Source organism: Bufo bufo, chromosome 5 (genome assembly GCF_905171765.1).
Source record: "Bufo bufo chromosome 5, aBufBuf1.1, whole genome shotgun sequence".
Taxonomy (NCBI): domain Eukaryota; kingdom Metazoa; phylum Chordata; class Amphibia; order Anura; family Bufonidae; genus Bufo; species Bufo bufo.
The window spans coordinates 58670634-58697582 of NC_053393.1; the positions used below are offsets into that span (position 1 = coordinate 58670634).

The following is a 26949-nucleotide window of genomic DNA, read 5'->3' on the forward strand; positions in this document are numbered from 1 at the left end:
CAACACGGATTACTGGTTGTTCACCCTTCTCGACCCCCGCTACAAAGAGAAATTCTCATCTCTTATTTCTCTGGTGGAGAGGACGAGCAAAATGGTGCAATACCAGAAGATCCTTGTTGAAAAATTGCTCCAAAATTTTCCATCTGACAACGCTGGCGGCAGAGTCCGTAGTTCCTTGGCCAACCGAGGAGGAGAGACAAGGGGAACACACAGCAGTTCCAACAGAGGCAGGGAAACACTCTCCAAAGCCTGGGACAGTTTCATGACACCCCGCCAGCACCCTCACCCTGATGTGCGGCCTACTGCCACAAAGAGAGAAAATTTTTGGAAGATGGTGAAGGAGTACATAGCAGACCGTGTCAGCGCCTTACAACATCCCTCAGTGCCTTACAACTACTGGGTGTCCAAGATGGACACGTGGCATGAACTGGCGCTCTACGCTTGGAGGTGCTGGCCTGCCCTGCCGCCAGCATTTTGTCTGAGCGTATATTTAGTGCTGCTGGTGGCATTATAACAAATAAGCATATCCGCCTGTCAACTGAAAATGCTGACAGGTTGACTCATATAAAAATGAACATAGATTGACCATGACTTCTTGACTCCACCAGAGGAATGCTGATGAACATAAAGGCACTTTACATGTGTTGTTTTTAATGTAGTTAATAGACTGTATTCCCATGCACCCCTTCCACCACAAACAAGGGTATATGGTTGAATCTTCCTTTTCTCATCCTCCTTCTCCTCTTCCGTCATATCAACATGTATTGCTTATTCGTCACATATAATGCCCTTGCATATACGGCCTACAAATTTAATTTTTTAGAGGGTTTGCTCACCAGCAGGCCTTCACATATAATTTTTCAGAGGGTCCACTCACCAGCACGCCCTCACATATAATTTTTTAGAGGGTCCACTCACCAGCACGCCCCCACACATATAATTTTTTAGAGGGTCCACTCACCGGCACACCCTCACATATAATTTTTTAGAGGGTCGGCTCACCAGCAGGCCCTCACATAAAATTTTTTAGAGGGTCCACCCACCAGCAGGACTTCACATATAATTTTTTAGAGGGTCCACTCACCAGCAGAACCTCACATATAATTTTTTAGAAGGTCCACTCACCAGCAGGCCCTCACATATAATTTTTTAGAGGGTCAGCTCACCTGCAGGCCCGCAACTCAAATCTTTTACAGGGTCAGCTCACCTGCAGGCCCGCAACTCAAATCTTTTACAGAGTCAGCTCACCTGCAGGCTCGCAAATCAAATCTTTTACAGGGTTAGCTCACCTTCAGGCCCGCAACTCAAATCTTTTACAGGGTCAGCTCATCTACAGGCCCGCAATTCAATGTGAATGAGGCCCTCCTTTAGGTGATATACCGGTTGTATCGGAGTGCCTCTTCCTTGTAATTTTTTGCAGCACTTGCACTTTATATACAAGTAAATAGAAATAATGTTTTCAATCAATTTTTCCGATAAAATTGATTTTTTACTTTGGTTTTGCGCGTAAAACCTTAATTAGATTGTGGGCCTGGAGATCAGTTTAAGGCCTTTTAAGCAGCAGAAGCAGAAGCATGGTGATAAAAATTAGTGGCAATGTGACATACTGTGGAGATGGCAGCATGAGGAGGCCACATAGTGGCACAATGACAGAGTCTGGATAAAAGACTGAGGCCACAGAATGTTTAAAAAGATGCAGATGGAAACAAATCTGTGGATCTGTATGATGGTCACTTGCAGATTAATGCAGACCAGGGGTATAGCTATTGGGGAAGCAGGGGAAGCTGCAGCTTTGGTACCCTGACCCAGAAGGGGCCCATCCAGGAGGAGGAGGTCTAAAGGATTTGGTCAGGGCCCCCTCAACAGTAGTACACAATGAAATTATATACAGTGACAGTATAGACAGTGTATAAAACGGATGGGACAGCTGCCAGCCCTGGTCTGAAAGAGCAATCTTTACTAGCCACATGAATGGGGGCGGCATGAAAGGAAGGGGTCGCTAAAAAACTACTGTGGGATGGAGCCCCATTCAAAAATTTGCTGTGGGGCCCAGTCATTTCTAGCTACACCACTGATGCAGCCCACAAAACCAAGTTGGGTTTATCGATTCCAAAACCTTAATTATATTGTGGGCCTGGTGATCAGTTTAAGGCCTTTTAAGCAGCATCATCAGCTGCATGGTGATAAAAATGAGTGGCAAGGTGACATGATGTGGAGATGGCAGCAAGAGGAGGCCACATATTGGCACAATGACAGAGTCTGGATAATAGACTGAGGCCACAGATTGTTGAGAAAGATGCAGATGGAAACAAATCTGTAGAGCTGTATGACGGTCACCTGCAGAGAAATGCAGCCATCAAAATCAAGTTGGGTTTGTCGGTTCCACTTCAGCTCACCAGCAGGCCCGCAACTCAAATATTTTAAAGGGTCAGCTTACCTGCAGGCCCTCAGATAATTATACCTAATAGGTAATTTGATCGCATGCTGCCTTGCTTGGATGTGTTAGCCGTAGCCGTTTCTCAGGCTCCCTCTCCGGAATCAAACACTGATACCCCGTTTCCCGTAGTTACAATGGTTTTGAGCTGACTGTTACATAGAAAGTTGATAGGGAAGATATCCAAATGGATTGTGGACGTCACAGGGACGTGCGATCAGGCAGAAGTTATCTAGAGTCAACAAAGCGGTAGCAGGGCCTCTCCTGTATAACGTTTCCTCATCCAAAATACCGCAGTGACATTCCCTGTAATTTTTTATTACTCATTCCAATAACAGGGCATCTTAAGAGTCCTGTATTGTTATTTATCGTCACTACCTTCACAAGTCAGGAGTGTGTGATTTGCGCGCCACCAGCTTGCCTTCCTTGGATGTGGTTGCCGTTTCTCAGGCTCCCTCTCCGGAATCAAACACTATTTCCCCGTTACCCATAGTTTACAATGGTTTTGAGCTGACAATTACATCGAAAGTTGATAGGCCAGACATCAGAATGGATCGTCGCCGTCACAGGGACGAGCAATCGGCCCCAGGTTAACTAGAGTCACCAAAGCGGCAGCAGGCCATGGCCAATAATGTTTTAAAAGGTCAGATCAGCAGGCCCTTGCTCCTAATGTTTTTGAGGGTCATCAGCTGGCCATCAATCATAATTTTTAAAGGGTGTGTATGATGCCCTCCTTTATGTGTAACTAAGGGTGTATCGGAGTGCCTCTTCCTTGTAATTTTTGGCAGCACTTGCACTTTTTATACAAGTAAATATTCAGGAAAGAATGTTTTCTATCAATTTTTCCTCTAAAATCCATTTTTTCCCATGGTTTTGTGCATATTATTGTCATTATGTAAAAGTGGCATAATATTCAGACAGCATAGTTCCCAGCAGTGACCAGCGAGTCCGAGATGCAATCATACATCCTCCCCATGCTGTTACAGAACCATTTCGGTGGTGTTACCAACAATTTCTGACATTTTCTTATGAACCAGGCAACCTCCCCTCTTCAGAGCAGGGGGTACCTGGTTTAATGCTCGGGTTCTCCCATTGACTTCCATTATACTCGGGTGCTCGGTCGTGTACCTGAATATTCCGATGTGTTCGGCCCGAGCACCCGAGCACTACGGTGCTCGATCAACACTAATATATATATATAGATCTATATATGTATATCCCTTTCGCTACCAGTTCCGGGAGCATTACCGGCGTCCCCTGTGGCCAATGGGGATGCTGGTAATTGATTTGAATGGGCTCAGCTTCGCTGAAGAGGCTTAGAACATTCCAAATGGGGTGGAATTGGACCCGAGCTACTCTATGCACTCTTGCTCCTGCTGTCCTTCTTAATAGATAAGTAATCACCTCCACCAGCTCCATTGAGAAGGGGACTCACAAACACTTGTAGTCTGGCGTGACAGGATGAGATGGTATTGCAGCTGATTCTTTATTTCTTTGCAAGATACAAACAATAGGGCCAGGTGAGATGACTATGCAGAAACGTGACCCATCCATCAAGAAGGAGAGAGAAAGACTGTCAGAATAAGTATGAGGAACAAGGGCGCACAGAGAGGGTTGAGCTCACCCTCAGTGCTCTTATTTGCTCATTTTCATATGGATTAAAAGTGCTTTTTCTCCTGAATGAAGCAACAAATCGCTAAGTGAAAGGTATTATTAAATTCAGCGGAGCTAGCCCTACAGTGGAGTTCCAAAGTGTCAAATAATCTCCTTACTAAGCTCTCCTGAGAAAGGGTCTAACTCCTCTCGAATTGTTGACCTGCTTCTTACTATGTAATTTTTTTTTTGGGGGCCCCCCGTTTACTATGTATAGAAATAAATAATAAAAATAACCTCTGCTCATTATCTACAAAGCAAAGCAAAAAATACCTGAAACCTTTCCTAACATCTTTTACTAACTACTTGCATTCCCCACGTAATTTTAATATTCTGAAGCATCTATTCTTATGACTCTATGCTGTGCCATTCCTTTATTCTTCCTGCTAAAAGTTATGAATTGTTAAGGTAAAGCTAGATGTGGGTGCGTCCCTGAACAGTTTGACACTATCCAATCAGTGGTACTAATTGTAAAATACAGAGTCGTAAAGATGGATGCTTCAGAATTGTTATTACATGGGGACTGCAAATAGTTGCTAAAACAGATATCTCAGGAGAGCTTACAGGTCATCTTTAAGTCCTGTGATTACAGCAGCCTCAGAACCAAGTCAAACAATGTGCATGAAAGTGCTATTATATGAGAGGGGAGCAAGTTTGATGAGAGCTTGCAGACTTGTAGAAACAGTGACTGTTCTGCAACTGCCCTGTGAAAATTTAAGAGCAATGTGAATTATTTTTTATTTTTTTTCTGGCAGTGCACTAGAATCTATTTCAATTAATTAAAAAAAGAAGTATCCAAAACCATAAGGAAACATTATAACAAGAAAATCATTAGTATCTCTATATTACAAACATCAACAGAACCCTGCTGTTATCGTTCCCATATGTGTGTTTTATTTGCTTCTATTTTTTGTTACTTTAGGTTTTTCAATGCAATTACTGCAAGCTAATGTTAGGAGCTATTCTCTACTCAATAATGTGATTATACGTGCAACACAACAGATCTGATGCAGTGGTCATGATTAATTAGCCATTCTCCCATACGGATTCATTGTGGGATTTGACTGTAGTGCCTCAACACATTTTAAGTACTGCTTGTTCCAATCAACAGCGACAAACCACGTATTACATACATAATTATGCGGATATTTAAATCACCAATATTACCATCCAAGTTACTGGAATTCAGCTCAGGGCTATCATTTAACAAGCAGATAGATAGGTGGTCATTTTGTGCATGATGCACACAAAGAATCCAGTAAGAGTAAGCAGTCTAATCATTTACACAATGTTCACGCATGCAGTCTGTTGACCACTATACATGAGAGGCATTGTGATAGGCACACAGTACACAGAGTACAATGTGAAGGCTTATACTGCCTGCAGCAAATGAAGCCTAGTCAGTAGTCACTCTGACTGTACAATTTTTTTAATATCATTTTTGTATCAATTCCTCATAGTTTTTAAGTCATCTGCTTGTTCTCATTGAATAGTAACCTTTATTGTTATCTGTCCTAGTCATGTCATGGACACACAGGTGCCTGACTCATCACAGGACACAACTCTGATAACTGTAATGCAATGAACCTTCTGCGTGATCATTGATTGACCAGAACAGGTATTTAGCCTTTGGAAGCAAACAGTGAAGATTTTTATTCAATGGCTGCATGCAGAGTCATCTATTCAAGCGTATTCGAATCTACCTATTTTGTGCTACTCTCAAAGACAAGATTTTGTACCGAATTCAAGATTATTAGGATCTGATCATAGTGTGGACTGTATCTGAAGATTAAAACGTTGCTCATTTGACCCTGTCCAGTAAAGAAGAAGGAGATTATTCCATCGTCACATCCACTTCTTCTGTCTTCTGGTCAGTCCACAGAGTACAAAAGCCATGAGTGGTCAGTAGGCTTGCTGGAACCCTTTCTATAGCCAAGGCTTGGGTAAGGATTCCGGCACCACTTACCGACCACCCATAGTAGTGACACACTGTGAGCTGGAAGACAGAAGAAGAAAATGCAACATTGGCTGAAGCTCCTAGTTGATGGGGTCATGTGGCCAGAGTTCCAATCCCCAGATATGCTCTAGACAGGTAAGTAAAGTATATTGTAAAAATACAGTTACGTAATATTAAAATTATTGCAGTATACTTATATTAGGTTGAAAAACCCATCTAAGACATTCCCAACATTAATGTACCTCCTTATCATGGAGATACAAAGTTCAACTTTGAATTTGGATACCTTACCTTACAATATTGCCAAGGTCCACTTCAATTACCCAAGTGCAGCGTAGATTATTGTCATAAGGAAAAGGGTATCCAGGCGATAAGATTCTACCAGATGACTCTCCCTTAAAACGGCCACCACATTCAGCTAGTGTAAGACAACAATAAACATCCATCAATGTCATAGTGGACAGAACTGGTAAACACAACTTTTTAAAGAATATGCTGGCTAAGATGCTTAGAATCAATATCTATGCAACAACCTTTGGTTTTTAGGTACCCAATGCTGACTGTGTACCTAATCTTCAAATCACTGCTTTTTTTTGTTTGCTTTATACTATAAGCAGAAAAATGCTGTCATCTATTTTATGGTCTATGGTAAATATAGCATTAATACTTTAGCAGTGCAACTGCCTTAGACTGTGTTCACACTACCATTAAAAGTTCCAAAGGCAGCTCCATCACATTTGATGCCATAGATAGCGCAGCATGTAGATAGAGACGTTTCCTTCCTTACTCTTCCTCATGGCTCAAAATATCCCAAGATAAGTGGTGCTAGAGGATCAGTTTAAGAAAAACATTATTTTTTTATACTCTGTCAGGAGATGTTTATGTGTCTATGTGTGGCCACCAAGTGGTTTTGATGTGAATAGCAGTCTGTCAAAAGTTTTGTTAGCATGTCAAGATAATGAATTGAAATTGCATAGTGAGTAATTGGAGTCGTTTGTGAAAAGGTAAGGGTAGACACATCTATATCACTTACAGACCCCATTAGAACTTATTTGAGGTCTGTGAGGCACCATTGGGATCCATCATATGATGCATTTACAAACAAACTTTATCTATTGTGGTAATTAAAAAAGTGAATCAGTAAAATTGAATCTGTATATTACCAATACAAGATGGTAGTGGATAGTCCCATGCCCTCCTCTCTCCAGTCATACATTTCAATAGACTACTTCCGTGGAGTGTGTACCCAGGGTTGCATCCATAGATGATGGTGCTTCCAGCAAAATGTCCCTGGTCACTGATTTTGTATCCAAATTGTGGCACTCCAGGATCTTCACAATGTGAGAGTTCAAAACCTGAGAAGGAGGTAAATCATGTACCCTAATCAAGAAAATATTTAATATACCTTATGTACATAATAGACATAGCAGAGTTGAATCTTCCATTCAAAATAAACAAGTCAACAACACAGAAATTCCTACTTTCCAATATCTGCATGCTGTAAGCAGATTTTGGGCCTCTGACATGGGTATTTTGCATAAACATAATGACAATGAATAATACTTACTGGTATAAACCAACTGGAAACCTTCATCATTCACTTCAGAGTCCGAGTTGAATTCCAGCCATAAATGGTTTGAGGTGCTGCTCAATGTCAGTCCTCTCAAAGAAGATGCTGTAAAGGCCCCTAATAAATGTGCTGTGTTTTCTTTTCCATCGTAAATCTATAATACAAGGACATACATTAATGTGACAGTTGTACCCACATACTTAATATTAATATTGCATGACGATCTCTAGACAAGATTTAGATGAATTTGGTAAACATAAAAAAATAACAAATAATTACAAAAGTATATATTTTTGGAATTGACACATTGAATATGGGCATTTTTCCTTATATTAGAGGAAAATCTCAGTGTGTGGTGCTACAAAATGTACATTTACCCATCTGAAAGTGTTTCATAGGTGGCACCATTAGAGGAAAACCCTGTCAGTTAGCAGCTCTTCTTTATTCAGAAGCATCATTAGGACTAGTTCACACTTCAGTGATTTGGTCAGTGATTTCCATCAGTAATTGTGAAGCAAAACCAGGTGCAGGTCAAAAACACACAACAGGGGCAAATCTTTACATTATACCTGATCTCTTTGTAGACTTCATTTCTGGTCACTAAAATCACTGACCAAATAACTGAAGTGTGAACTAGGCCTTAGAAAGTGACAACCTGGAGAGAGGAGTGATAGGGCTTTTTTTCAGAAGCATAAATCATTGCAAAAGGTGCACCACAATGATATGCAACTGACAACACTGGCTAATCCTTCAGGCTGATGTTAAAAACGGAGACTTTAACCAATGTATTCCTGTCAGGAACACATCGGAGCCCTTTTGTACCACTGTCAAGGTATCTCAGTGTGGCATGGGTCCTACCACTAGACTACCTACGGAGTGTGAACACGGTCTGAGAGGTGCTAAGATACAACTTACAGCCAAGCTCCCACATACCTTCATAGTGAAATCACTAGCCTTATCATCTCTCCCACTACCTGAGTGATATCACTATAGAGCTATGTGGGAGCTTGGCTGTGAGTTGGATCTTAACACCTTTCAGACCGTGTTCACAAACCATAGGTAGTCTAGTGGTAGGACCCATGCCACACTGAGATTCCTTGACAGAGATGCAAAAGGGCTCAGATGTGTTCCTGACTGGAATACATTGGCTAAAGTCTCCGTTTTTAACATCAGCCTGAGGGATTAGCCAGTGTTGTCAGTTACATATCATTGTGGTGCAACTTTTGCAGTGATTTATGTATTTGTATATTTTTATCCACACACTACTTCATCTTGTGTAGGATGCCATTGTGGTGCATGTGGTCCGCTGCCAACATCCTCCATTGTATGCATTTTTTGCTGGGGATTGCCGCTAGCAATGGCTCACATGTGGAGGAATTGCTCCCCCGGTTATAAACACGCTACAGTGTTTGGGGTTTTTGAGCATTTCCTCCCACTTAGGCCACTTTATTTTAGTCAGAAGACTGACCAAGCAGCTTACAGCAACCAGGGACTCTGAAATGTTGGTCTATATAACAGGCAACTCTAAGGAACATACCGTTAAAGAATCCACACACCTTAAATTATTGCTGGCTGGCGTAAGTAATGCAAACATACTTTTTGTGGAGCTTTATCATCAGGAGTAGTGTGAACATTCCGTTTTTTTTTTCTGCCAGGCTCTGCTCCTGCAAGGGCCCAGTGAGGGGCTTCACTGTCAAGTTCTCTCTGCTTCACAGTCCCTCCCCTCTGCTCTATGTGAATGCTATATAGTACAACCAATAGACCACCAATGCACTTAAGGATCAGAATCTGGTGGAATGAAAGTTCATATTCTCTTGACAATACCTAGTACTGTCATCAGTTTAACATGGTTAAAACTGTTGACAGATTATTTTTACAAACTGATGATTCTTTTGTAGTATAACATAAGAACTAATTTTATTGTACATTTGTAACTTAATTTGTAAATAAAGTCTTAGCACTTTGAATAAAATCCAATGATAGGTTTGCCTTGGGGCATGACAGCAGAACAATGGAAAGCCGTGCAAGATAAATTACATTTGAAATGAACTTGGAATGGGGCCGAAGTTGAAGACAACTGTTCTTGAAAAACTGGTAAAGCAGCACACAAAAGTCTGTGAATGCATTTTGACTAAACCATACAGAGAATTATTCAGCTGAGAATCAGTTTTTTTTTAATCCATCATCTCGGAGAATTAATTGCACGGTTCCAAAAATGACATTTAATATCTGTTTAACTGCACTATATACTTCTCTCAATTTAAAGTTTTATAGGAAAAAATATATTGATGATTCCACAGGTGTATGGCCACCTTTAGTTAATAAAAAAACATATATCAGTCTTTAAAGAAGAACTTATGCTATTCGTTATTCCACTTAGAGACTTATAAATGATTTGACAACGAGGTGTTACCATTTCCCTTGTCAAGAGGCAATATCATTATCCAGTAGGACATTGGCAGTGCGAGAGTATGTAGTAACACCCCTTAACCTGATAGAATCCAGTTGTCAATTTATTCGTAAATTAGTAGGAGAAATAACAGAAAATTGTAATATTATGGGTTATGCAATTATTTTCTAAAACAGACATGCTAGCAGAAGTGCAAGTGCAAGTTTCATTTTGTTTTATTTTTAATATTGTGTAGGGACAAGGATGTTAAGCTTTTTTATAATATACTTAAAGAGGACCTTTCACCGCTCCTGACATGTCTTTTTTATTAGCTTCATGCCTTCCCCATGTAATAGCAATTCTGGAACATCTTTTATTTTGGCTCTATGTCCTGCCATTCCTTTATTGTTTCTACTAGAAGTTATGAATGAATTTCTAGCAGTCTGCAGTAAGATCACAGAGGGGAGGTAACCAGTTGGGGGTGTGTACCTGCACAGACTGACTCTATCCAATCAGTGCTGCCATTTTAAGGCTGTGCAGGTACACACCCCCAACTGGTTACCACCCCTCTGTGCCCTTACTGCAGGCTGCTAGCAATTCATTCATAACTTCTAGTAGAAACAATAAAGGAATGACACAACATAGATCCATAAGAATAGATGCTCCAGAATAGTTATTACACAGGGAATGCATGAAGCTATTAAAACAGGCATGTCAGGAGTGGTGAAAGGTCCTCTTTAATTAGAGAAAAGTTTTAATTTTTGACTAGAAAACAGGGTGTAGAGCGTCTCCTTAGCATCATTCTAATTGAGCGTGTCATCAGCAGTCAAATTAACATTCAAGATCATTTTGTGTACATAACCCCACCCACTGGCTCCCTAGAAGCATCCTCTCTGTCTGTGTCCCTGCTTATCTGACTTGCTGAGAGTGATGACCTCTGGCAGATCTCTACATTTATCTGTTTCCTTTTCTTCTCTGTTACTAAGCATAGGAAAGAGAAAGAAGAACAGAACTGACTACTGACAATAAGTGTACTATGTCCTTGTATACCTACTATTAGCAGCAAGTGCTGGTAATTCCGTTATCCAGTCTCATTTCTCTCCTCTATCCGTTTAGTACTTAACAAGGAAGAGAGAGGAGAACCAAACTTCCAGTGCTTAGCGCTGACAGTAGTTATGAGGAGTTATAGTACACTTACTGTCAGTGCTATCATTATCCAAAGATCCTGATTAGATGCCGACTATGTTGGCCTCTCATCACAAACAGAGGTTTGTCCATCTCAGTGGGAGTCCTTTATGACCACTGTAGGTAATGCTGCTCCTCATGTACAGTATACAACCATATGACAGCTCCATCCAAGTAAAACGGTGGTCTTAAAAATTTATAGGTCAACTTGGAAGTTTTTTTTCACAGATTCATAGGGAATTGCAGCATATTTCATTGGATTCTTATTGCAGAGATATTCTCTCCTGGAACCATTTGGGGAAATATCTCAATGTTCACTCATCATGGATTGATAACTACTTAGGCACATATTATGTAGGCAAACCTTTTACCAAATCTATCAACATTTTTAATACAGTGGATATGAATGGGGTTTTTGTAACCTCATTCACATGCTCCAGAAAAAAATCTAGGCAGATTATTGTTTGTAGTATAGAAAAAAAGCATGAGCATACACTTCTAGAGATTCCATGCAGAAAAACGTGATTGGCAATGGGACTGATCCACGTTCAAATTCATTGGCATATCCATTGCTGGAACCAAAGTATCAGTCTCAAATTTCTGCTGTGGACAACTTTGTAAAATATATGTTGAATTTGTTTATTTGTTGATGGCAAATACATGACATGTCCACATAGACTATGGAGGTGCGGTATTTATTTATTTTCCTTCAAAACTTCAATTCATTTTATACAAAATTGTTCAGTCCTCATGAGGTTAATATGGTTTTTGAAGCTCAAATAGTTGATGGTGAAAAAAATAACCTACTTTTAGTACATCTCCTTGTGCTAAATGAAATGTCCTGGCTGAAATATTGATTCCTTTTCCTGCTTGAACTTGAATGCTGTAAATACATTCATGATTATTTTCATAGTTCAGTGGGTAATTCGGAGACAGCAGAATTCCTTCATTATTTGTTACAGATGCTCCGCATTCAGCTGCAGATAAAACACAAAGTGAGAGAAGACATGTTAATAGGCAGTGCTGTGCTTCATAACTGCTTTTCCCAATGAAACTGTAAAACATAACTAAGCACATTAAGATAATTACCAACCTGATCCCACTAAACTGCAGGTTTTAGAATTCTCAGCTGAAACACAATTGTCTCAGTCAAGGGGGTTGTTGAATTCCCTGAAGTGGTATAACAGGTAAGGCTTGGATGCTACTTGGCTACATTATCCGTTGAGTTATTTTAGATTAATAAGAAGGAATATGTAGACTAAGGTTGATCACCATGTGATTGATTCAGTATAAATGCATTAGAAATGGCATTGAATGGTCTAATACAGACTTATAGTGAGGGTTTGCTCACAAAAGGCTGACCCTTGGATTGCTGCAGTTGTGCAAATCCCATTCAATGAGACAAAAATTGACATGGTACCCTGTTTCTCAAAACAAATGGGTTTCTAGATGTAGATTATGAGGATTTCTCTTGGATTTAATCTCAAAATCCAAACAGAAAATCCATCTTGTGAACATATCCAAAGGAATTCCTTCACCTTGGGTTAATAATATTAAGTTTGTTCTCTTAAGCTTGTCAAAGACAAGGGATTAGTATTGGCTGGAATGCTGGAGATTAGTGGTGTGACCAAATCAGCGAGATATATATGTTAAAGGAGTTCTCCAACTTTTATTGGCTTATCCTTAGGATAGACGACCTCTAGCTGATCGGCAGGGGTCCGATGTCCCACACCCTGGCCGAACAGCTGTTCGACAACAACTCAACAACATGGACAGAGTTATAACGAAATATAATATAGTGCAGCTGATCTTTGGCATTGTAGGGTGTCAGATGCCTGCTGATCTGATACTGATAGATTAGAGATGAGCAAAACTTAGAAAAATGTAATTCGGCAACTTCACCGAAGTTAGCCAAGAAATTTGATTTGTTCTGAATCACCATAAATCTGGTATATCCAGGCCACTCTGCCTTAGGGTATGGCCACACGAAGCAGTAGTGCTGTGGGCCGGTGTGGTGAAGAACCACATGGCCAATTAGCCCACAGCGGTCTTTCATGTAATAATGAAGGCCACACTGTATAATCGGTCTTCATTGTTAATGGCCACCTTTAATGCACCTTTAAACAGGGCCTGTTGCTGGCATGGGGTTTGGCTGGTTAGATAGGGGGGCAATATTCATATTATTGGTGTTCTTGCCTGTAATCTCCTGCAGATTGACAGTAAAAAGAGAATATTAATTAGCTGTGGCATACCCACTTCTCAAACCCCAGTGCTCTCCTGCCCTATAGGTAGGAGCCCTTCTTCTGCCATCTGCTTTTCCTCTTTTTCCTCATCATCTAATATTGATGAAAATATGTTATCAGGAACATCCAGCTTCTCCTCTCTGCATCTTGCTGACTTTTCTAGGACATGGAGGCTTTGGAGGATGATTTGGAAGAAGTAAAGCCAGCAAAACATGAGGATAGTCATTATCACGACTTGGCCCCCTGGATGGTATTGGTTGTCACGCTGGCACCAGAACAATAAAGGCTTCCATCATATTGGTATTGAATTAAATATCTTAGTTTATGGCTGATGTAGGAGCAAATAAATGTAGGAATAAATAAATAAAACTGACAGAGAATTAGTCTCCCTGCATTCTCCCTGTAGTCTTTCTGCACACTCTCTGCAATCTTCCTGCAGTCTTCATGCACTCTCCCTGCACTCTCCCTCTCCAATATTCTTCTATTAATCATTTTCAGCAACACTGCTCCTAGCACATCAGCGCTTGCCATGTCACCACCTATGCCCAGCTTATAGGACAATAGTGGGACGAAGGTTTATAGGGCTGTGACATCACAAGGGATGGCTATTTGTGGACTGACTGGCTGTTTGGAATTATACGTGATCTCCCGGGTTTCTTACTTTCACTTTATTAGGGCTCATTCACACGACCGTATGAATGAGTCCGCATCCGTTCCACAATTTTGCAGAACGGGTGCAAACCCATTTATTTCCGCATCTGTCGTTTTGTTCCATGGCCCCGCAAAAAAGATAGAGCATGTCCCTTTCTTGTCTACAATGTGCAGTTCGCAAATTAAGGAATGCACACGGGCCGGTATCTGTATTTTGCGTGTGATCCTCAAATTGAGGACCGCAAAACACTGCAGAGGTGTAAATATAACATGTGCAGCCACCATTTTAGGAAAAACTGATTCATTACCATGAAGCACAAAAAAATTCGGATTCATTGCAAATCGAAGTTAAACTTCGGACCAAATTCCGCTTTGAATGCTTTATTTTGCTCAGCAGTATTGATGATTAATCTTAAGAATAGGTCATCAATAAAAAAAATTCTGGAAAAATAATACATTTCTCCCAAAGAAAATCGCAAACAACAAATCATATGGTGGTGAGTTTTGACAAATGACAAACCCAGCTTTAGCAAGCTCTTAAATCTAATAAGTCTGAAGTCTCAGAGTTTTAAGTTTTGAAAGTAACTTTTTGACGATTTGCTCAGTTGGGCAGTAGTGATTATTGGGAAGTGTTGAACAACCATAGGCACATAATGCCTCCAGCTCCGCTTCACCTGATATCACAGCTTCTGCCGCTGTTTGAGGACATTAACTTTCTATTTCTGCTGCTCCCATTTAGGATGAGAACTTTTCTCTGAGATGACTTGCCTGTGGGAGAGTTCCGTAAAGTGAGCTTTCAAAACAATTTCAAAGAGGGCTGTGATAGATGATAAAAACCGTAACTCTGTAGAGAGTAGCCACTGGTTCTTTAAAATTTTCAGTAATCATGTGTAAGTGGGAACCAGATTTAGGTTTTAATGCAGAAATATGAAATTTTATAACACATTTTTTTTTTACATGAAACCAATTACCTAGTTGTCCCATGACAACCACATATTTCCTATCCACAGGATAGCGGATTGGTATCTGGTTAGTGGGGTCCAACTGCTGGAGCCATCACCGATCACGGAAACAGGAACAGATATTTAGATAAGTAGGGGGGCTCAGATAATCTCAGGTCACAGCTTTCTGTATTATAGCATATTACAGTATATTATTGTGGCATGCTGGATTTACCAATTTCACAAGCCTGTTTTAGAAGCAGTCAGTTAGGGTTCATTCACACAGGCCATCTTTGTACCTTTTTTGTTTTTGCCCCAATCTTTGCAAAAATTTGTAAAAAAAAAATAGATTCATATGCAGCAGGTTTGTAGCAGAAATTTTACTTCTATTCATAATATGGTGCCCATAATTAAAAAAAAAAAATTAATGTCATATTCCAACACATTTCTGATTTAACCCCTTAGTGACCACTAGAGCTGACAAAGTCGAATTAGTTCAGAATTTCAGGAAAAATTTGATTCTGAATGAATTACCTCTCACTTTGTGGTAACAAATCACAATTGTTCCTAACATGGTGGCTACAATGGTGGCTACACATGTGAGGTCATGAGGCAAGGAAATCTGGGAAGGCGGGATGACCCATAATGCCATGCATGCAGCCAAGCCAACCAGCAGCTAGCCAGTCCGGTGATGTCACAGCCCTATAAATACGGCAGCCATGTTAGATTCTGCCATTCACCATCGTACTTTGTTCAGGGACAGACGTTTATGCAGGCGCTAGGGAGAGTGAAAGAAAACCTCATTGTGAAAAAAAAATGCGTTTTATAAGTGCACGATAAGGATAGGGAGCAATCAATCTAAGTGCAGGGACAGACATTGCAGGGGCTAGGGAGAGTCATACAGAATCATTGGGAAAAAATATGATTTATAAGTGCAGGAAAAGATTAGATCCAAATAGCCATTATACAGCTCTGTCATTCCAGCAATTTGTTGTAGGGGTGCAAGTGTTATGTTGAAAAGCATTTAGTGGCTTATATCTGTGGAAAAAGAGAAATATATACTCTGATCACTTCTGCAGCTATATATGGGGAAAGCGTTTAGTGCCCTATTATAGTACAATACAAGAAAAATAGACGCCGTTCACATTTGGTGTTATTTGCGCTAAAAGTGCTTCTTGTCATATTTCCATAGAAAAAGAGAAAAATATACGCCGTTCACATTTGGTGTTATTTGCGTTAAAATTGTCATATTTTTTGAGAAAAAGATATAGACATCTATATGGAATCAGCTGACAAGAGTGTAAAAGTACTGTGCTTCTTCTTTACACTAACATTGACCTCTAAGGCTGAGTTAATACTTGAGTTATTTGGTCGATTTTGGCCCCGTGACTGCCCAAATAAGTGAAGTCTGCAGTGTGATTCTAATAGTGACGCCTGTCATCTGCATGTCATACTGATTGACAGTATTATTTCACTACCACAGCAGATTCCCTATGCGTGTTACTGCAAGGCACAGTGTTCTTTACCACTATAAAGGCTCTATGCAGCCCGGAAATAGATGTTTTTTTAATGCGATTTGTCGCAAATAAATTCAGATCAAACCAAATTTTTCTGGAAAAACCAGCCGAATCAAATTTTTGAGAAATTCGCTCATCTCTAGTGACCACCAATACACCTTTTTAGGGCGGTCACTATCAATATGGGGCCTTAGTCTGAGCGGTCGCCTTTTCCTTGTGGCCCGGTCTAAGTGCTAAGCGGGGGTTTGGCTCTCACATAAGTAGGAACAGGAGTGCCAATTGGGGCTGTTTAAACTCTTACATGCTGAGGGCAATGGCGCCTGTCGCATGTAAGTGGTGACAGAAAGAGCAAACTCTCTCTGTCTCCCATCGGCACCCAGCAATAGCGATCGCGGGATTCTGATGTGTGTATAGGGAGGCTGGGACCTGGTGTAGGCCCCAAGCCTGCCTTGAGTATTCCCTTGCAGGTTGTGCCTCTCTGGCACAACTTGCTGGTCAATGACAATATTGCACAAACATTAAAATGCAATGCACTACAGGGATGGTGCATTGTATTTTAGAAGCAATCAAAAGATTGCCTTGTATAGTCCCCTTGTGGGACTATTAAGTGATAAAAAAAAGTAAAAAAAAAAAAGACATTTATTAAATATTTTTTTTTAAATACACTTGTTTTCAAATGAAATACGCTTTTCAACAAAAAAATAGCAAAAATAAAATCTCCCCCACATGCTTATTATTCCCACGACCGTAACGACCCGCACAACACAAATATAATGTCATTTATCCTTTAAGGCAAATGCTGTTAAAAAAAATAATCCAGAATTGATAATTTATTCTTAGTTACCACCGAAAAAACATAATAACAAGCGATTAAAAAGTGTTATTTACCCCAAAATGAAACCATTAAAAAGCACAAGTCAACGAACAAAAATCAAACCCTTATCCAACTCCATAGAAAGAAAATTAAAAAAGTTATTGATCTTGGGATGCGGCAATGCAAACATTTATTTTCTTCTTTTAAAAAAAAAGGGTTATATTGCATAAAAGTAGTAAAACGTAAAAAAAAAATATATATGTACATGTAAATATATATATACACTCACATAAAGAATTATTAGGAACACCATACTACAGGGAGTGCAGAATTATTAGGCAAGTTGTATTTTTGAGGATTAATTTTATTATTGAACAACAACCATGTTCTCAATGAACCCAAAAAACTCATTAATATCAAAGCTGAATATTTTTGGAAGTAGTTTTTAGTTTGTTTTTAGTTTTAGCTATTTTAGGGGGATATCTGTGTGTGCAGGTGACTATTACTGTGCATAATTATTAGGCAACTTAACAAAAAACAAATATATACCCATTTCAATTATTTATTTTTACCAGTGAAACCAATATAACATCTCAACATTCACAAATATACATTTCTGACATTCAAAAACAAAACAAAAACAAATCAGTGACCAATATAGCCACCTTTCTTTGCAAGGACACTCAAAAGCGTGCCATCCATGGATTCTGTCAGTGTTTTGATCTGTTCACCATCAACATTGCGTGCAGCAGCAACCACAGCCTCCCAGACACTGTTCAGAGAGGTGTACTGTTTTCCCTCCTTGTAAATCTCACATTTGATGATGGACCACAGGTTCTCAATGGGGTTCAGATCAGGTGAACAAGGAGGCCATGTCATTAGATTTTCTTCTTTTATACCCTTTCTTGCCAGCCACGCTGTGGAGTACTTGGACGCGTGTGATGGAGCATTGTCCTGCATGAAAATCATGTTTTTCTTGAAGGATGCAGACTTCTTCCTGTACCGACTGCTTGAAGAAGGTGTCTTCCAGAAACTGGCAGTAGGACTGGGAGTTGAGCTTGACTCCATCCTCAACCCGAAAAGGCCCCACAAGCTCATCTTTGATGATACCAGCCCAAACCAGTACTCCACCTCCACCTTGCTGGCGTCTGAGTCGGACTGGAGCTCTCTGCCCTTTACCAATCCAGCCACGGGCCCATCCATCTGGCCCATCAAGACTCACTCTCATTTCATCAGTCCATAAAACCTTAGAAAAATCAGTCTTGAGATATTTCTTGGCCCAGTCTTGACGTTTCAGCTTGTTTGTCTTGTTCAGTGGTGGTCGTCTTTCAGACTTTCATACCTTGGCCATGTCTCTGAGTATTGCACACCTTGTGCTTTTGGGCACTCCAGTGATGTTGCAGCTCTGAAATATGGCCAAACTGGTGGCAAGTGGCATCTTGGCAGCTGCACGCTTGACTTTTCTCAGTTCATGGGCAGTTATTTTGCGCCTTGGTTTTTCCACACGCTTCTTGCGACCCTGTTGACTATTTTGAATGAAACGCTTGATTGTTCGATGATCACGCATTCAAAGCTTTGCAATTTTAAGAGTGCTGCATCCCTCTGCAAGATATCTCACTATTTTTGACTTTTCTGAGCCTGTCAAGTCCTTCTTTTGACCCATTTTGCCAAAGGAAAGTAAGTTGCCTAATAATTATGCACACCTAATATAGGGTGTTGATGTCATTAGACCACACCCCTTATCATTACAGAGATGCACATCACCTAATATGCTTAATTGGTAGTAGGCTTTCAAGCCTATACAGCTTGGAGTAAGACAACATGCATAAAGAGGATGATGTGGTCAAAATACTCATTTGCCTAATAATTCTGTACACAGTGTAATGCGGTGTTGGACCCCCTTTTGCCTTCAGAACTGCCTTAATTCTACGAGGCATTGATTCCACAAGGTGCGGATAGCATTCTTTAGAAATGTTGGCCCATATTGATAGGATAGCATCTTGCAGTTGATGGAGATTTGAGGGATGCACATCCAGGGCACGATGCTCCCATTCCACCACATCCCAAAGATGCTCTATTGGGTTAAGATCTGGTGACTGTGGGGGCCATTTTAGTACAGTGAACTCATTGTCATGTTCAAGAAACCAATTTGAAATGATTAGAGCTTTGTGACATGGTGCATTATCCTGCTGGAAGTAGCCATCAGAGGAAGGGTACATGGTGGTCATGAAGGGATGGACATGGTCAGAAACAATGCTCAAGTAGACCGTGGCATTTAAACGATGCCCAATTGGCACTAAGGGGCCTAAAGTGTGCCCAGAAAACATCCCCCACACCATTACACCCCCACCACCAGCCTGCACAGGGGTAACAAGGCATGATGGATACATGTTCTCATTCTGTTTACGCCAAATTTGGACTCTACCATTTGAATGTCTCAACAGAAATCGAGACTCATCAGACCAGGCAACATTTTTCCAGTCTTCAACAGTCCAATTTTGGTGAGCTCGTGCAAATTGTAGCCTCTTTTTCCTATTTGTAGTGGAGATGAGTGGTACCCGGTGGGGTCTTCTGCTGTTGTAGCCCATCCGCCTCAAGGGTCTGCGTGTTGTGGCTTCACAAAAGCTTTGCTGCATATCTCGGTTGTAACGAGTGGTTATTTCAGTCAACGTTGCTCTTCTATCAGCTTGAATCAGTCGGCCCATTCTACTCTGACCTCTAGCATCCACAAGGCATTTTCGCCCACAGGACTGCCGCATACTGGATGTTTTTCCCTTTTCACACCATTCTTTGTAAACCTTAGAAATGGTTGTGCGTGAAAATCCCAGTAACTGAGCAGATTGTGAAATACTCAGACCGGCCCGTCTGGCACCAACAACCATGCCACGCTCAAAATTGCTTAAATCACCTTTCTTTCCCATTCTGACATTCAGTTTGGAGTTCAGGAGATTGTCTTGACCAGGACCACACCCCTAAATGCATTGAAGCAACTGCCATGTGATTGGTTGACTAGATAATTGCATTAATGAGAAATAGAACAGGTGTTCCTAATAATTCTTTAGGTGAGTGTATATATATTTGCTATAATCATACTTAATAAAGATATTAAGTTATTTATGTAAAGAATGAAAGTTATGTGTACCCTAAAATGGCACAGCTACAACTTGTCCTACAAAAAAAACAAGCCCTCATGTAGCTATATAGATGGGAAAATATAAAAGTTATAGCTCTTGGAAGGCGACGATGAAAAAGGGAAGAAAACCGCTTGGTCATTAAGGCCCAAAACAGGCTGGTCACTAAGGGGTTAAAAATAAAATTAACAAATAAATATATATTAAATACATTAATTAAAATATTTATATAATTCTATAAATGGATCTAATGCAATTATTTAAATGAAACCATTCATAACCTATATAATGGGTGCAGAGTAGCATCCAATTAATGTTTTTGTAAATGGTATAGTAGTCTTACTACTTTTATATGCACTTTATTTACATATGCAATCTTAATTTTTTCTTTTATTAATTTTCAGACCCTCTGATGGAGGCGTTGGTTTTGGTGTCAATTTTAAGTCTGTCTTTGCTTTGTGAGGTTGAGATAAATTTATGAAATGGTGCACAGTAATAATATATTAACCGTACAGTATGTGCAATGTGGTACACATCTATGTCTATAAAGATACATCACGGGATTACCTGGCGTGGAGATGAAACTTTTTATTTTTGCAACATTTTAACAGATTAATTACTAGACTGTTTACCCCCTCTTCCTTATCAGGCAATATTTGCAATTTACACAATGGGCCTACGCAACTTAAAATATTTATTTTCTGAGAAAACCTTCATGCCTTTGATACTATTTTTCACAGAACACATTAGACCTTTCTTTTGTGCCATTAGATGACAGATATAATATTAAATATACACTGCTCAAAAAAATAAAGGGAACACAAAAATAACACATCCTAGATCTGAATTAATTAAATATTCTTCTGAAATACTTTGTTCTTTACATAGTTCAATGTGCTGACAACAAAATCACACAAAAATTTAAAAATGGAAATCAAATTTTTCAACCCATGGAGGTCTGTATTTGGAGTCACCCTCAAAATTAAAGTGGAAAAACACACTACAGGCTGATCCAACTTTGATGTAATGTCCTTAAAACAAGTCAAAATGAGGCTCAGTGGTGTGTGTGGCCTCCACGTGCCTGTATGACCTCCCTACAATGCCTGTGCATGCTCCTGATGAGGTGGCGGACGGTCTCCTGAGGGATCTCCTCCCAGACCTGGACTAAAGCATCTGCCAACTCCTGGACAGTCTGTGGTGCAACGTGACGTTGGTGAATAGAGCGAGACATGATGTCCCAGATGTGCTCAATTGGATTCAGGTCTGGGGAACGGGCGGGCCAGTCCATAGCATCAATGCCTTCGTCTTGCAGGAACTGCTGACACACTCCAGCCATATGAGGTCTAGCATTGTCTTGCATTAGGAGGAACCCAGGGCCAACCGCACCAGCATATGGTCTCACAAGGGGTCTGAGGATCTCATCTCGGTACCTAATGGCAGTCAGGCTACCTCTGGCGAGCACATGGAGGGCTGTGCGGCCCTCCAAAGAAATGCCACCACACACCATTACTGACCCAATGCCAAACCGGTCATGCTGGAGGATGTTGCAGGCAGCAGAACGTTCTCCACGGCGTCTCAAGACTCTGTCACGTCTGTCACATGTGCTCAGTGTGAACCTGCTTTCATCTGTGAAGAGCACAGGGCGCCAGTGGCGAATTTGCCAATATTGGTGTTCTCTGGCAAATGCCAAACGTCCTGCACGGTGTTGGGCTGTAAGCACAACCCCCACCTGTGGACGTCGGGCCCTCATATCACCCTCATGGAGTCTGTTTCTGACCGTTTGAGCAGACACATGCATATTTGTGGCCTGCTGGAGGTCATTTTGCAGGGCTCTGGCAGTGCTCCTCCTGTTCCTCCTTGCACAAAGGCGGAGGTAGCGGTCCTGCTGCTGGGTTGTTGCCCTCCTACGGCCTCCTCCACGTCTCCTGATGTACTGGCCTGTCTCCTGGTAGCGCCTCCATGCTCTGGACACTATGCTGACAGACACAGCAAACCTTCTTGCCACAGCTCGCATTGATGTGCCATCCTGGATAAGCTGCACTACCTGAGCCACTTGTGTGGGTTGTAGAATGCGTCTCATGCTACCACTAGAGTGAAAGCACCGCCAGCATTCAAAAGTGACCAAAACATCAGCCAGGAAGCATAGGAACTGAGAAATGGTCTGTGTTCACCACCTGCAGAACCACTCCTTTATTGGGGGTGTCTTGCTAATTGCCTATAATTTCCACCTGTTGTCTATCCCATTTGCACAACAGCATGTGAAATTGATTGTCACTGAGTGTTGCTTCCTAAGTGGACAGTTTGATTTCACAGAAGTGTGATTGACTTGGAGTTACATTGTGTTGTTTAAGTGTTCCCTTTATTTTTTTGAGCAGTGTATATATATATATATATATATATATATATATATACTGTATATATATATTGAAGGAAAAACTTGCGTACATTTCCTTAATTTTTTTAAGGAAAAAAGTAAATTAACCCTTTTCTTCCACAGTCTGTGCAGGAAGAAGTTAATTTACAGATAGCTAGATTACAGTTAACTTTAAAGCAGTCGTGCTTACATCAAAGATCTTAGCTAAGTGCACCCCTGCCCGATATTCTTTGCAGTTGATAGCCTGTCACAGAAATCTCATGCCCAGAGACAACTTTGTCTGATCTCCCAGATCTTCACTGAGTCTGCAGCTGTCTAATGACAGTGCGGTCACAACAATCCGCAACGCCACAGGGCGCTGCAGATAGTAATGTTACTGGCTGCTTACCTCCTCGAAGTATAAAATTATACAAAGGTAAGAAAGTGTTTAAAAGTCTACTTTAAAGTGTTCTAATCTGAAAATCCTGACCTACTCTTTACTCCACTTCTAAAAATTTCAAGGATCACCAAAAGTTGCAAACTGTGACCAAATGTCAAAAATATGCTTCACTCTCAACATTTTTAGCCAAAAACTGGTGTAACAGACTGATAAATGTCCCCCAGCGTTTGTAATTTGTTTTTGCAACTTGTGTTTGTATGTCTAGGATGCTACTGCCTTCACTAGCTCTGATGCATAAGCACAGTTTGATTTTCATTTCTACAGCTCAGGAAGAAGCTACCTTGTAATGATGCAGATTAATTTGTTGTTACCCTCTCCCTACAATGTTTACCCTGGGAGCTCTGTAGTCTCTTAACACTTACACACAGCCCATGCAACTTTCTCAATGCATAATGTCTATTTTTTTTTTTCTAACTATCCATATTCTATGTAACCTCCACTATTTGAATGCCCTTTTCACATTGTGATCTGCCATGCATAACATTCTCCCCCTCCCTGCTGCTATTCATAAAACTAAGAAAAGGGAGGGGTAAGCCATCAAAAACAATTTGTAGAGCTCTGATTTATTTGAATTTCAGCATCACTAGATAAAAGACTTAAAGGGGGTGTCCGGGTTCAGAGCTGAACCCGGACATACCCACTTTTTCACCCAGGCAGACCCCCTGATGTTTATGCCCCAATGCTCTCCTTTGCCCTGAGCAATCAAACGCAGGGCAAGGGCTTTTTTGCATATAATAACATACTGCCGGACAAAGGCTTCCATGCAGTAGTGTTGCCGGTGATGTCACCAGCTCTGATGGGCGGGCTTTAGCTCTGCCCTAGCAATTTTACTGCCGGTGACATCCCAGGGCTCACTGATGGGCAGAAGCCTCCATCTAGCAGTCCTTTTGGAGAGCCTGGTTCATCCCCGGAACTCTATAAAATGCCTTTGGCCTGCTCGATTCAGCGTATGGCAAAGGAGAGCATCGGAGCATGAAATGCTCCAATTCTCATATCACAGGGCCTGTCTAGGTGAAAATGGGGCATGTCCAGGTTCAGCTCTGAAACCAGACAACCTCTTTAAGGGTAGATTGGAGAAAAAACATGATGTGACATTAATAATAAAGACTGTTTAGAAAGCTTGTTAATTTTTATTTAGGAAGCTTTTATGTATCTGTATTTGGCGCTACAGCACTGTCCTGTCTAATTATTCATAGGCAAAGTAAAGACATATATTTAAAGCTACCGTATTAAAGGGACAGTACAGGACTAGAAAAGCATGGCTGATTTCTTCTAAAACCATTGTTATAGCTTTTGGTTCTGGTATTACAGCTTAGCTCTATTGAAGTAAATAGGTTGAGCTGCAATACCACATTCTGTAGACCCAAATGGGGCTATTTTGGAAAAAAAATCTGCTATGTTTTCAAAACCTGAAAAATTCCTTTAAAGTTGGACTCATTTGGCAATTACACTTAGTGTCTACATAAGGAAATCTAATAGTCCCAATCTTATTGGACCAAGTAGGGTCAATTTAAAGAGGTTGTTTACATTACAAAAACAGTTCTGAAATATCTCATTAGGCAGTTTAAAAGTGTATTTCAGAACGCTCATCTATTGGCTGAAAACATTTACAGAGACCCTTCTCTTGTTACAAAGGACATGTCAGATCTGAGTATTACATAGTCAGACCATTGTTTCCATTCAGTTATGCATAACCTTTTTTGTCTGTGGTAGCACTGCAGGGTAGGTGATCACTTATTGATGAGCATATTTTAGTGGACTCTTCTATCAGAATGCAATTGCCCAAACAATATAATTCCTTTTAGTGATGAGCTGCAGGGGTCATATTCGAATTTGCGATATTTCGCGAATATTTTGTAGAATATTCATTGAATATTCGCGAATTCGAATATTTGTTATATTCTACGATTTTCTACTCGAAAAATCGGCAAGGTAATGATCGCGTAATATACAAATTTCCACTTACAACTATTAGACAAAGAAGATTATAGCACTATATTAGCTTAATTGCTCTATATTCGCTTTTTTTTCCGAATATTCGCTATATTGCTATAACTTAGTTTTTTCGAATATTCATAATATTCTAAAACAAGAATATATAGCAATATAGCGAATATTCGGAAAAAAAAACAAACGAATATAGAGCAATTTAGCTAATATAGTGCTATAATCTTCTTTGTCTAATACTTGTAATTTTTTTCTCATCTGGAGTTCAGATTGGAAAAAAAATTACAACTATTAAAAAAAAAGATTATAGCAATATATTCGCTAAATTGCGCTACATTAGTTTTTTTCGAATATTCGCTATATTGCTATATATTCTTGTTTTAGAATATTACGAATATTCTAAAAAACAAAGTTATAGCAATATAGCGAATATTCGAAAATAATGAATATAGAGCAATTTAACTAATATAGTGCTATAATCTTCTTTGTCTAATAGTTGAAAAATTTGCGATAAAAATTTGCATTACGAAAATTCGCATTACGAAAATTCGCAAACAATACTCCTAAAGTCAAATATACTGCAGCCTTCTCATTGGCCCACAAGCTAGAAGCAGGGAGGGATCATGTGTACTGATTAAAAAAAATCTTGAATATTCGAAATTACGAATATATATCACTATATTCGAAATATTTGCGAATTTTCGAAGTACCTATATTCGCGATAAAAATTAGAAATTCGAATATTTGTGATCAACACTAATTCCTTTAAATGTCTACAATATTTAAGCATAATAGTTAAAAATAAATATATGCAACTAAATTGGGAAAAAACTATTGTATTTAGTAAAATTCTCATTAATGACTACACAGACAAGCAAATGAAAGCAGCTGACCACGTACCCACACACCTTGGCAGAGGTGCACTCCACACACGACGCCCACCACCAAGACATATGATCTCTGATACTCCTTCCAAGCGATATCCAGATGAGCAGGTAAATGTAATCAAATCACCTACTCCAAAATGATTTCCATGTCGTCTTCCATACTGTGGCATTCCTGGATCACCACAAGGTTCAAGACTGTATTCTGTAACGAGGTGCATAAATAAAAGAAACTTAAAAAAAGGAAAAGTGTTTTATTTAAATATCACATTATACTGTATATAAATGTCATCTCCACCATGTATTTACTTGTAGAGCAGTATTTATTTCTAATTTAATAACTTAAATAATATGTGTTTTTTTTTACATTTTATGTCATTTATCAAAAGTGTTTCATAAATTATGCAATCTAGTATACCGTACATATTTCCTTGTAGAACTCTCATCATCATCCCCAATGCTCCTTCTGAAGTAGAGAAGATGAGCAAATAAAGTGTAATTTTTGGGGGGCTTTTTGGCACATTTTTTATGCTCTATAGTGCATTATAATTTGCACTACATACAAAACATTTTTTTCATGGCATTTGTGTGTTTTATTAAACACTATATATATTAAGTGTGTGGAAGCCCTAGGGTCCCTACATATATGAGAGATTAGTCAACATGTCCTATGGTGTAGAACATGTCTAAGCCCGGGCACCACGCCAAGGTTTCTCAAGTAGCCCAGGATCTAACACTCTCCTAACTGGGCCGTATGGGCAATACCAGGAGCCAGTGGGCAAATTACAGGAGCATGAGGCCGACTCACAAACAACTCACC

The 26949-nt window shown here is 40.0% G+C and overlaps 1 protein-coding gene across 1 annotated transcript in view; it reads right to left on the reverse strand.

Moving 5' to 3' along the window:
- The window catches only part of CSMD3 (CUB and Sushi multiple domains 3), a 1177406-nt gene that overhangs the window by 660487 nt on the left and 489970 nt on the right, over positions 1–26949 (reverse strand). The window contains exons 19-23 of the mRNA XM_040431881.1: positions 26146–26334; positions 11996–12165; positions 7612–7768; positions 7208–7399; positions 6336–6462 (exon numbers count right to left, since the gene is read on the reverse strand). Of these exons, the coding sequence (XP_040287815.1) occupies positions 6336–6462; positions 7208–7399; positions 7612–7768; positions 11996–12165; positions 26146–26334 (835 nt within the window). The remainder of the gene's footprint in view (positions 1–6335; positions 6463–7207; positions 7400–7611; positions 7769–11995; positions 12166–26145; positions 26335–26949) is intronic.